Genomic DNA, 12260 nt, shown 5'->3' with positions numbered 1-12260 from the left:
TTTATTTTTAATAACAAATGTCTCTGAAACGTCTGCACTTTGTTTCATACATTCTATGACCCAATAAAATCTGCTCCTATCTTAACTTGCTATAAACCTATTGCTTAAATAGGTGACTCAGTGCATTTACTGCCTAGTGCATAGGGAGAGGCCACCTGCAGAGCTAGATCTGTGGTAGAACTAGTCACACCTTCACTAAAGTGTAATAGTCTGACACATTAAAGTGTACATGTATCCATTCTAGGAGCTTAAATAGGAATTGCATGGATCCTTTAGGAAGATACACTGGTCATTCAGTGTCCTTACTATAGAACCATAGGCACTCATTGTACTGCCGTAAAGGTGCATCTAAAAGAGACCAGTACTTCTGGGAAACCATATGGAATGTAATTGAGCTAAATTAATGTGCCCCAAAAATCTTTCTAAAAACTTGGGAGATACAAGGAGTAACAGAATGGGCCTGCAAGTTATGGCCACTGTATTACAGATCCATACAGCACCCATTGGAACTACAGAGAAACAAATGGTATCACCATAGAAGCCTTTTTTTAGGGAACCTGTCTCATCATAAGAAAAAAAAATGCAATCTAATCTATCGTCATCATGTTATAGAGCTGAGCAGATATATATTTTTGTGGGAACAGATTCAGTGTTAAATGTAATTTATTGATTGAAATCTCTGATCTCTCTATTCTTAGGAGTCCAGTGGACAGTGTCACTCAATGATAGGACCACCCACAGGACTCCTAAGCATGGAAAGATCAGAGATTTCAAATCAATAAATGACAACCTAAAAAATGACAAGATGTAACAAATTTTATTAGATGACACATACACATAAAATCACTTAAAAGTAGCAGCAAACAGTCAGACTGCAAAAACTGACTCAGGCTGGGTTCACACTACGTTTTTGCCATACTGTTTTCAATCCGTTTTTCTAAAGAAAACCGTATGGGAAAAAAACGGATGGAACAGTATGGAAGAAAGTAAACCGTATGCGTTTTTAAACAGTATACTGTTTTTAAAAGTGCATACAGTTACGTCAGTTTTTATAGAACAAAAAACCCATACGTTTTTCAAAATTTTGTCCATTTTTAATGGGAGGGGTCTTGGGTGGGGACTTTAGGATTCAAATGCGCATGTGCAAAGTAAAAACGTATACGTTTTTCCCGTATGGAACCGCATACATGTGCGTTTCCCATTGACGTCCATATTAAAAAAAAAACTTATGCGGTTGCAGTACGGTTTTTAAACCGGAGTCAAAACTGTGGTTGACCACGATTTTGTCTCCGGTTTAAAAACCGTACTGCAACCGCATACGTTTTTTTAACATGGACGTCAATGGGAAACACACATGTATACGGTTCCATACGGGAAAACCGTATACGTTTTTACTTTGCACATGCGCATTTGAATCCTAAAGTCCCCACCCAAGACCCCTCCCATTAAAAATGGACAACATTTTTAAAAACGTATGGGTTTTTTTTCTATAAAAACTGACGGAACTGTATGCACTTTTAAAAACAGTATACTGTTTAAAAACGCATACGGTTTACTTTCTTCCATACTGTTCCATCCGTTTTTTTCCCATACGGTTTTCTTTAGAAAAACGGATTGAAAACAGTATGGCAAAAACGTAGTGTGAACCCAGCCTCACAGGAAAAGTGCCATGGTGTTGGATAAATAATAGGAAACAAATACAAAAACCACACCCTGAGGAAGCGTGACAAGCGAAATGGAGTTGGGGTGATGCCAGGCTTGGTGGGTAGGGCATGTTGGCATTGAAAATTTGGTGTATAACTTTTCTGCCCTAGCAGTGGTGAGGGTTACAGCGGGGACAGTGTGTGGGACAGTGTGTGGGCTAACCCCCCCCCCCCCCTTTTTGTGTTTAATACCCTGTTCCCCCTCCTATTCTATCATCTTGATCTCATCTACCTGTAGTCACCCACGCCACCTTTCCCTTTCCCTTCCACAGCCTTGGTATGGATTTATAGGAATTTTAATGTGTTATTTTTATTTTAGTGGGCACTATGGTCACATTGTTTTGTTCATGTATGCTATGTTATTATGTAGCTTGATGGATACAGATGTGCAATATATTACCCACATTTGATATATTTGTTTCCTATTCTTTATCCAACACCATGGCACTTTTCCTGTGAGTCAGTTTTTGCAGTCTGACTGTTTTCTGCTACTTTTAAGTGATTTTATGTGTATGTGTCATCTAATAAAATGTGTTACATCTTGTTATAATATGGCTCTGGTGTCATTTTGTAGGTTCTTTATTTAAATATATGGGACACCATGCCCTGTGCATTTGGATATGTATAAGCCCTTATTGCTGTTTATATATATAAATAAATGACAAGTTAAACTGATTTTTTACTCCATTTTTAAGACATTTTTACTTTGTTTTGGCAGCAATTTTCAAAAATTATCATAATTTTTTCTCCTGTGATTTTCCAATTGCTATAAAATTGCAACATTAGAGCCATGATTTTGGAAAAATCCCTGCAAAAAACTGCGGCCTCAGGGAAGGTGCACTGCAGCAGCAGTATATAGATGGAGCAGGGAGGGAAAGTGTGTAAGCTGCCAGGAGGCATCTAATAGGTAGACATGACATCCTGTAGTTTACAGAAAGTCAGCTAACCCAGGACAAACCACATCCTTAACCCGTTAAGGACCCAACCCAATTTTCACAGTAGGACCCGGCCATTTTTTGCACATCTGACCACTGTCACTTTAAGCATTAATAACTCTGGGATGCTTTAACTTTTCATTCAGACTTATAGACAGTTTTTTTGTGACATATTCTACTTTAAGTTTGTGGTAAAAAAAATTTCGATATTTGCATCATTTCTCGGTGAAAAATTCCAAAATTTTATGAAAAAATTTAAAATGTTGCATTTTTTTAATTTAAAGCTCTCTGCTTATAATGAAAATGAATATTCCAAATAAATTATATATTGATTCCCATATACAATATGTCTACTTTTGCATCATAAAGTTGACATGTTTTTACTTTTGGAAGACATCAGAGGGCTTCAAAGTTCAGCAGCAATTTTCACATTTTTCACAAAATTTTTTGAAGGGCCTTCATATTAGAAATAGCAGAGGAGGAGCGCCATTGAGCTTTTGGAACGAGAATGTGTTTGGAATGGAAGTCAGGGGCCATGTGTCACAAAGCCACCCGTGGTGCCAGCACAGTGGACCCCCCACATGTGACCCCATTTTGGAAACTACTCACCTCGCAGAATTTAATAAGATGTGCAGTGAGCATTTACACCCCACTGGCATTTGACAGATGTTTGAAACAGTGGGCTGTGCAAATGAAAAATTACATTTTTCATTTTCACGGACCATTGTTCCAAAAATCTGTCAGACACCTGTGGGGTGTAAATGCTCACTGTACCCCTTATTACATTCTGTGAGGGGTGTTGATTCCAAAATGGGGTCACGTGGGGGGAGGGTGTCCATTGTTCTGGCACTATGCGTGCTTTGTAAACACACGTGGCCTTCAATTCCAGACAAATTTTCTCTTCAAAAGCCCAATGGCGCTCCTTCTCTTCTGAGCACTGTAGTGCGCCTGCAGAGCATTTTATATCCACATATGGGGTATGTTCTTAATCAAAAGAAATGGGGTTAAACATTTTGGGGGGCTTTTTTCCTATTTTCCCTTGTGAAAATGAAAAATTTAGGGTAACACCAGCATTTTAGTGAAAAAAAATTATTTTCTTCATTTTCCCATCAAACTTTAAAGAAAATTCTTCAAACATCTGTGGGGTGTTAAAGGGGTTATCCAGGAAAAAACTTTTTTTTTATATATCAACTGGCTCCAGAAAGTTAAACAGATTTGTAAATTACTTCTATTAAAAAATCTTAACCCTTTCAGTACTTATGAGCTTCTGAAGTTAAGGTTGTTCTTTTCTGTCTAAGTGCTCTCTGATGACACGTGTCTCGGGAACCGCCCAGTTTAGAAGAGGTTTGCTATGGGGATTTGCTTCTAAACTGGACGGTTCCCGAGACACGTGTCATCAGAGAGTATGAGGCAACACCAGCATGTTAGTGTAAATTTTTTAATTTTTTTACACCAACAGGCTGGTGTAGCCCCCAACTTTTTCTTAGGGGTAAAAGCCCCCCAAAATTTGTAGTACAATTTCTCCTGAGTACGAATATACCCCATATATGGCCCTAAACTGTTTCCTTGAAATACGACAGGGCTCTGAAGTGAGAGAGCGCCATGCGCATTTGAGGACTAAATTAGGGATTGCATAGGGGTGGACATAGGGGGTATTCTACACCAGTGATTCACAAACAGGGTGCCTCCAGCTGTTGCTAAACTCCCAGCATGCCTGGTCAGTCAGTGGCTGTCCGGAAATGCTGGGAGTTGTTGTTTTGCAACAGCTGGAGGCTCCGTTTTGGAAACACTGCCGTACGATACGTTTTTTATTTTTATTGGGGGGGGGGGGGACCCTTTATTATGTGTTAGTGTAGTGTAGTGTTTTTAGGGTACATTTTCACTGGTGAGGTTTACGGTGAGTTTCCTGCTAGGAAAATTTGCCGCAGCTCAAACTTCAAGCAAGAAACTTACTGTAAACCTGCCCGTGTGAATGTACCCTGGGGGGGGGGGAAACCTCCAGCTGTTTTAAAACTACAACTCCCAGCATGCACTGACAGTCCGTGCATGCTGGGAGTTGTACTTTTGCAACAGCTGGAGGCACACTGGTTGGAAAACCTTCAGTTAGGTTCTGTTACCTAACTCAGTATTTTCCAACCAGTATGTTTCAAAACTACAACTCCCAGCATGTATTGATTGTCGAAGGGCATGCTGGGAGATCTAGTTATGCAACAGCTGGAGGTACGCAACTACAACTCCCAGCATGCCGAGAGAGCTGTTTGCTGTTTGGGCATGCTGGGATTTACAGTTTTGCAACATCTGGAGGGCTACAGTTTAGAGACCACTGCACAGCATTCCCAGAACACAAACTGCTGTGTAGGCATGCTAGGAGTTGTAGTTTTGCAAGATCTAGAGGGCCACAGTTTAGAGACCACTGCACAGTGATCTCCAAACTGTAGCCCTCCAGCTGTTGCAAAACTGCAAATCCCAGCATGCCCAAACAGCTGTCTGGGCATGCTGGGGGTTGTAGTTTTGCAACATCTGGAGGGCTACAGTTTAGAGACCACTGTATAGTGGTCTCCAAACTGTTGCCCTCCAGATGTTGCTAGGCAACTCACCAGCTTCCGTAGGATCCAGAGAGCCGCATCGCTGTCCTCTGCTGCCGCCGATGGGTAAGCGGACTTCGGCGCCAGTTGGTTTCTCCATTCTGCCCAGCCTACTTGGGGTGGGCACAACGGGGGAACCGAAAGTTAACCCCCCCGCCCCCGATCTGCTATTGGTCGTCGCTTCTTAACGACCAATAGCAATGATAGGAGGGGTGGCACCCCTGCCACCTCACTCCTATCCCTTCAGGGGGATCGTGGGTGTCTTGGACAACCCCGATGCCCCTTATTTTCCGGGACACCGGAGACCCGGAATCGCCGCAAATCGCCGGTGTCATCGATATCAGCAGTCACCCCGGTCCGGTCCCCGCCCAGCGCGGCAGGGACCGAAATTCCCACGGGCGTACAGGTACGCCCTGAGTCCTTAACTGGTTAAGCATTGTGATTTCCTGCGGGTCAGGTTGGTGATCACATGATCCAGTTACAGTAATAAAAGGCATGGATGCAGCTGTGCTGGAATAAAAGAGATAACACCTGTGCATGAAATGGATCAAACCCGGAGTGTTTCGTTTACCTTGTGCTTTTTATTCTCCATCAGAGCTATACACTGTCGGAGGTATGCAGTGGGAACTCCTCCAGATACCACTGTACAGGCATACAGAGGCCTCTTTGTTCGAAGGCTTTCATTGTCAAATAACATACTGCATGGTTTATGCTATTTTATGGAATGCCTCTGTGTAAAATAGTGTAGTCTGCGGTTTTATTCCATACAGCAAAAAAAATAAAAGGTATACTGACATACACCAGCTGACAGAGGCTAAATGGACACTCTTAGTCAGGTTAATGGGGGCCTGTGGATATGTTTGACATATGTTCTAGGAACTATTCTGATGTATATAGAAAATGTAAACTACAAATGCAGTGTGAAAGTAGCCTTTGCTCAGAAACAATTTCCTAGACTGGGGACCATAGTATTCCCTTTATAGACAAGAGCAGGAGCAGTTATATACACGCTTCAGGCTGCTGAATGTACAATGTTCTCATTTACTGACAACAAGTTAATATTTTGACAAAGGGGAGGAATAAAAGGGGTTATTCATACACACAGGATGGCCAAGTACAGTGCATATCGGTCTTTGGCCATCCCAAAGCATAGGAAGGAATCACCATTAGGTTAGGTTTCCACACAGGTTTTTCTGGTGTTTTTTGGGAAATCTGCCACTGCAGTTTTTGAGCCAAAGCCAGAAGTGTATTCAAAAGGAATGGAAAATATAAAGGAAAGACTTCTACTTCTCCATACTTCTGGCTTTGGCTCAAAGACTGCACTGACAGTTTTCCAAAAAACACCAGAAAAAAACAGAACATAGCCTTCTCGTGATTTTAAAAAAAAAAATAAAGTCCAGAAAAGTTGGGCAAAATAAGACACGGCAACTCACCCATCAGACGACTGTAACAAAATTATGTATTCCGGCATCGGAGCAAAATCAACAGAGGAGCGACACGCTACAGCATAGTGGACAGGGGGTGAGTGGAGCAGGTGCAGGGACAGGCAACGTCCGTTTCACGTCAAATGACGCTTCTTCCGGCCAACGTCTGTTTCACATCAAATGACGCTTCTTACGGCCAACGTCCGTTTCACGTCAAATGACGCTTCTTTCGGCCAAAGTGCGTTTCACGTCAAATGACGCTTCTTCCGGCCTGAGGCCGGAAGAAGCGTCATTTGACGTGAAACGGACGTTGCCTGTCCCGGCTCCACTCTCCCCCTGTCCACTATGCTGTAGCGTGTCGCTCCTCTGTTGATTTTGCTCCATGCCAGAATAAATAATTTTGTTACAGTCGTCTGATGGGTGAGCTGCCGTATCTTATTTTGCCCAATTTTTCTGGACTTTCTTTGCCTTCCACTATTAGACACTGAGCACCTCCCGTGACCTGTAGTACTTGACCGCTACAGACTCCAGTGGCTTGTTACATTTTCGAGTCAAGTGAATTAACCCTTGCAGTGCCTGGTTTCCCTCTTCTGCATTCATCAAAAAAATAAATACAACTAAGAATTTGACATACAGGTTAAGTGAACAATATTCATGCAGAGGATCACACACATTAACATTACCTTTTGAACCTGGTAAATCTGTACAAGAGGAAAGAAGAGAGAATACAGTAGTCAGAAATAACATGGAAGAGCAATGAAAAAAAAAAAAACAGCTCCTTTGGATACTGCACTTGAGCAATAAACATTACAGAAACAATGCAGACAACATGAAGGGTTAGGTTCTCAGTCCCAGATAAAGTAACATTCTCCCATTAAAGAATACCTGTCACCAAACTAAACTTTTAATATATTGTTCCTTATGCAATTATAAGACACTTTGCTATTTACTTGCTGTTAAAATTCTCAACCTTTAGATGTTTTTAATGCGATTGAAAAAACTGCCACTAGGTGGCTCTGTTCTGTTCCCTGCGCAAGTCAAACAGTTAGTTTGGTCTCCACGCGGACTTGCAGAAGTCCAAACTCAGGAAGTGCATGCGGGGCATGGCGAGGCACAGCTCCTGCACGCTTCAGTGACATCACGCCTGCTGGGGAACGCCCATTTTCTCCTGCCAGGAGCTCAGACAATGAGAGCAAGGGGAAAGGTACGATACAGAGCTTTTTAAAGCTCAAAACAAAACAAAAAAACTTAAGGGCAGGAGGGGTGTTAGGAGTAGTTAGGGAATATAATCTGAGTTAGTTTAGAAAATATGGTTTGGTGACAGGTACAGAGTGAAAATGTGTATTATATGCTGCAGCCTTACACAGTAAAGCTTCTACTTGAAGTCCTGCTACTGCTGGAACCCTGAGATATTAAAATATGTAAGCCAAAGGCAGGAGGTGTGGGCAGCCTGAAGCTCATACACTCAGGATTGGCAGCATGTAGAGTACAGTTTAGGTCAGGCTGGCACGTGACTATCCTAGAGTATACCACCATGTCTGTGATTTGAGAAGAGGCCCACAGGCTGTGCTGACAACTCCTGTTACAAGTAACCAGAGCTTTGGGAGTAAGGGCAGGAGATGTGCCTCAGCCAAAATGTCCATTTCCAGCCCTGCACTAAACCTGATTACAATGCGCTCACAATGTGAAAACACTTAACTTATTATTCCCATAAACAGGAAGGCAGCTAAGTGTTTCTTATTCATAGGATCTGGCATAAGAACACATACTATATTCAAATTACTGTAACTATAGAACCTATTTTACAGAATAAATCTCCAGACATGGCCGGTCATCTGGTCATAAGAGGTCCCATATTACAATGCTGTCTAGTGGATTTATAAAACTCCCAGAGCACTTAAGTCATGGCGAAAAAGCTGAGGATAAACATAGATGGGTAACTCAGTCCCTACCTGTGTGTGTACATAGGGATTCTGCTAATGACTTAAATGGCCACTATCACCAAAACTATATTTTTTAAAACAATAGAACCATAGAAAATAAGTATATTTCTAATACTATTTCATTATTTTTCCCCAGTTTCCCTTAGAAAACTGCTTCTATAAAAGTGGCCACTAGAGGTCCTCATAAAATGTCCCCCACCTGTTACTATGGTCTTTCCGATGTTCGCAACATCAAGTCGGAATACAAGAAGTGAGGGGGAGGCCTGTGTGAAGATCTCCCAACACAGAGAGCAGAGGAGAGCAGGCAGTGTGTGAGCTGCTATGATTGGCTGAGGGGAGGCCACACCCCCTCACACCCCCCCCCCCCCCCCAGCTCTCAGCAACATGAAGAAGGAGAGTGATTCAGTGCAGAGCTCAGTTCACAGCATAGAGGAGAAGGAGCAGAAGTGTGACAGCATGTTCAGCCTTATACAGCTCATGTACCCCAGGAGTAAGGAGATGAGGAGGGGGTTTGTTACAGTGTGCCAGCCCAGTAGTAAGGCGATGGCAAGGGGAGGGGATTTGTTCCAATGTGCACCTCAGTAGTAAAAAGATGGCATGAGGAGGAGGTTTGTTACAGTGTCTCATCCCAGTAGTAAGGAGATGGCATGAGGAATGGGGTGTTACTGTGTGTTATCAGTGTGTCACCCCAGTAGTAATGAGATTACATAAGGAGGGGGTTTGTTACAGTGTGTCACCCCAATAGTAAGGAGATTACTACTGGGGTGACACACTGTAACAAACCCCATCCTCATGTAATCTCCTTACTACTGGGGTGACACACTGTAACAAACCCCCTCCTCACGTAATGAGATTACATGAGGAGGGGGTTTGTTACAGTGTGCCACCCCAGTATTAAGGAGATTACATAAGGAGGAGGTTTGTTACAGTATTTCACCCCAGTAGTAGGCATGGGAAAGCTGGATAACATACATGTTGACAGCCATATTGCTTGTCGCTTAGCTTTACTACATAGTAGAGGCATGCATTGGGATTGGAATCCCGCAGGACCGAACCCAAAACGGGTGGGCGGTCAGAAGGCTGCTTCAGGTGGGCGGTCAGGCACAAATTCCGCAATATCCTGCACCACCATGGCAGCCTCAATATAAGTCCGACTCAGTAACTATCTCACTGTGCTCCTCCCATTCCTGTCTGCTTCCCAGCCGCCACCGCACCGCCATTTTGTGGAGCGCTCAGCCTTCCCTGGAGGATCGTCTACTTTGTACACCATCTTCTCCTGCCGGCCTGGTAGGTCAGAGCTGCCACCAATGTAACTCACAATTCACATACAGAATGCGCTGTGCTGCGATCCTCCCAGCCAGGGCCTCTGCCTGCACTGCTATTCACATGTGGGTAAGTGCACTGCAGAGTATTGCACCCTAGCGTCTTCTATGGACCCTAGTGTACAATGCTCTGCAGTCACATACACCCCCCACATGTGTATAGCAGTGTGTGTAGTGTGCATTCCTATACAGGTGGGGGTATGTGCAGAGCATTGCATCGGTCGGTGACCCAGGGCCTCCAAGTCTGCACAGTCACTGCTATTCACATCTGTACATACACTACAGTGCAATGCTCTGCACATACCTCCCAGTGTGTGTACTACACACACTGTTATCCATGGGGAGTATGTGCAGAGCATTGCACCCTAGTGTCTGTAAATTCCTATGTTAGCGGACGGGATTGGACAAAAAAAAAAAAAAATCATAGGGAGCAGGCTGGAGCAGGATTGAAAAACCAGTCCTGCACAGGGTTCTACAGAGAAGCCCCCTGAGGAAGGAGCTAAAGCTGGCTTGGGGTTCGGGACAATACCTACATATACAGCATGGGTGAGTAACAGGTAGAGCTGGGCGGTATACCGGTTCATACCGAACACCGGTGTGTTTTTTGTCTTACGATATGAATTTTACATATACCGCAATACTGTTTCCATAGCAACCAACTCCAATGCGTGATGGCGTAGAGAAACGTCTGGTCGCACAGAGTCTCTGGAAAGTGTAGTCTGAGCCGCACTGAACTGACTGTGAGGAGCTGGGAGGGGACTACAACTCACGGCGGACACGTGACTTCCGGACAAGCGCAGGAAACTCGAGCAGAACTGCGGAGACATGGAGGAGAGTTACCAGGCGGCCTGACCGAGACCCCAGGTACCATGGTGAGGCCCCCAATGACGGGGAAACTCGAGCAGAACTGCAGAGACATGGAGAAGAGTTACCGGGTGGCCTGACCGTGACCCAGGGTACCATGGTGAGGACCCCCGACCACCTTACACTATACTGAGGAACCCTCCCCCCCGACCACAAATACCGTTAAATACTGTGAAACCGCCATAAATTTGAAAATTACCGTGATATACATTTTTGGTCATAACACCAAGCTCTACTCTACTACATAGTGTATTAGGAGAACAGCAGGCAAACACCAGTAATCCTTCTTCCTCTCTGTGTAACATGTCCAGCATAAAACCAGAGAAGAAAGGGTTACAGAGAAGAATGTGGTGATTGGCTGACAGCTCAGTGACACACAGTGAGGGAGGAAGTTCAGTCATGTACAGTGAGGGCAAATGAGGAACACAACCCCTGCCTGAGAGAAGATAGAAATTCAGTGTGATCTGATATAAGCTGATTTTAAAAGAAATACAGAAGCTAGACACATAAAAATTATATGTACATGATCAGGATGAGGTACTGAGTAACATAACTATTATTTTTCTGTGATATGATAGATACGCTTTAAGCTGATCTGTGTGGTGAACGGGAAGAATCACTATTCTTATTCCTATTGGAGAGAATAGACCTACTGTACTGTAACCAAACCAACATATCCAGCCAGAGTGCATAAGAGACATACAACTCTATTACAGAATATCTCAAAACGTTGTGTTTTACAGTCTTAGGCAATGACAGTTGTAACAAGAGTGCTGATTAATTCCCCCAGCCAGGCCTTTATATAATTCATGCTTCCCTTTATCCACCTGCACTATATACCAGGAGTGTGCAATGTCATTTATATGTGAATAGATTTAGGTGCTCCCTCAAATAAAACTTAACATACATACAAATATATATAGTTCATTTTTGAACAGCTACTATCCTGATCAGTCTACCCACAGACTCATATGTGATCATTGTATACTACCACAAGACCAAGTAGACATTAAGTCTAAAATAATTCCTTTATTTGCATTCCATTTAAAAACATGTTTCATAAATGTAGATGTTCGCAAAATAAGTAGCATTAGTTTAAAGTACAGCATGGGTCACGTACATCAAATATGCACTAGAAAAATATATGCATACATTTCCTGGTGCATATTTGATGTATATGACCCATGCTGTACTTTAAACTAATGCTACTTGTAGCTGGTTATTTGAATTTACCTTGAGATACTTGGATATGTGATGCTGGTTTTGGCATATTAGTGTCTGTAATTTTGCGAACATCTACATTTATGATACATGTTTTTAAATGGAATACAAATAAAGGAATTATTTAGACTTAATATCAACTTGGTCTTGTGGTAGTATACAATAGTTGTTTATATCAAGTTGCTCTACTATGGTAGATAATGAGAGTCCAATGATATTGCCATAGCACTATGCATATTAATAGGGGCAATAGTCGGCATAGT

General features: G+C 42.9%; 1 protein-coding gene across 16 annotated transcripts in view; it reads right to left on the bottom strand.

The window, feature by feature from the left end:
• The window catches only part of LRRFIP1 (LRR binding FLII interacting protein 1), a 146369-nt gene that overhangs the window by 53452 nt on the left and 80657 nt on the right, over positions 1-12260 (bottom strand). For 15 of the 16 annotated variants that reach the window (XM_056534853.1, XM_056534854.1, XM_056534855.1 and 12 more), the window contains exon 3: positions 7331-7348. The exons of the other annotated variant lie outside the window; for it this stretch is intronic. In XM_056534853.1, coding sequence (XP_056390828.1) covers positions 7331-7348 — 18 coding nt within the window. The remainder of the gene's footprint in view (positions 1-7330; positions 7349-12260) is intronic. 16 annotated transcript variants of the gene reach the window in all.

This window comes from Hyla sarda, chromosome 8 (assembly GCF_029499605.1).
Source record: "Hyla sarda isolate aHylSar1 chromosome 8, aHylSar1.hap1, whole genome shotgun sequence".
NCBI classification, from domain to species: domain Eukaryota; kingdom Metazoa; phylum Chordata; class Amphibia; order Anura; family Hylidae; genus Hyla; species Hyla sarda.
Note: the sequence above shows the minus strand (reverse complement) of the source record. Positions and strands in the feature narration are given on the sequence as shown.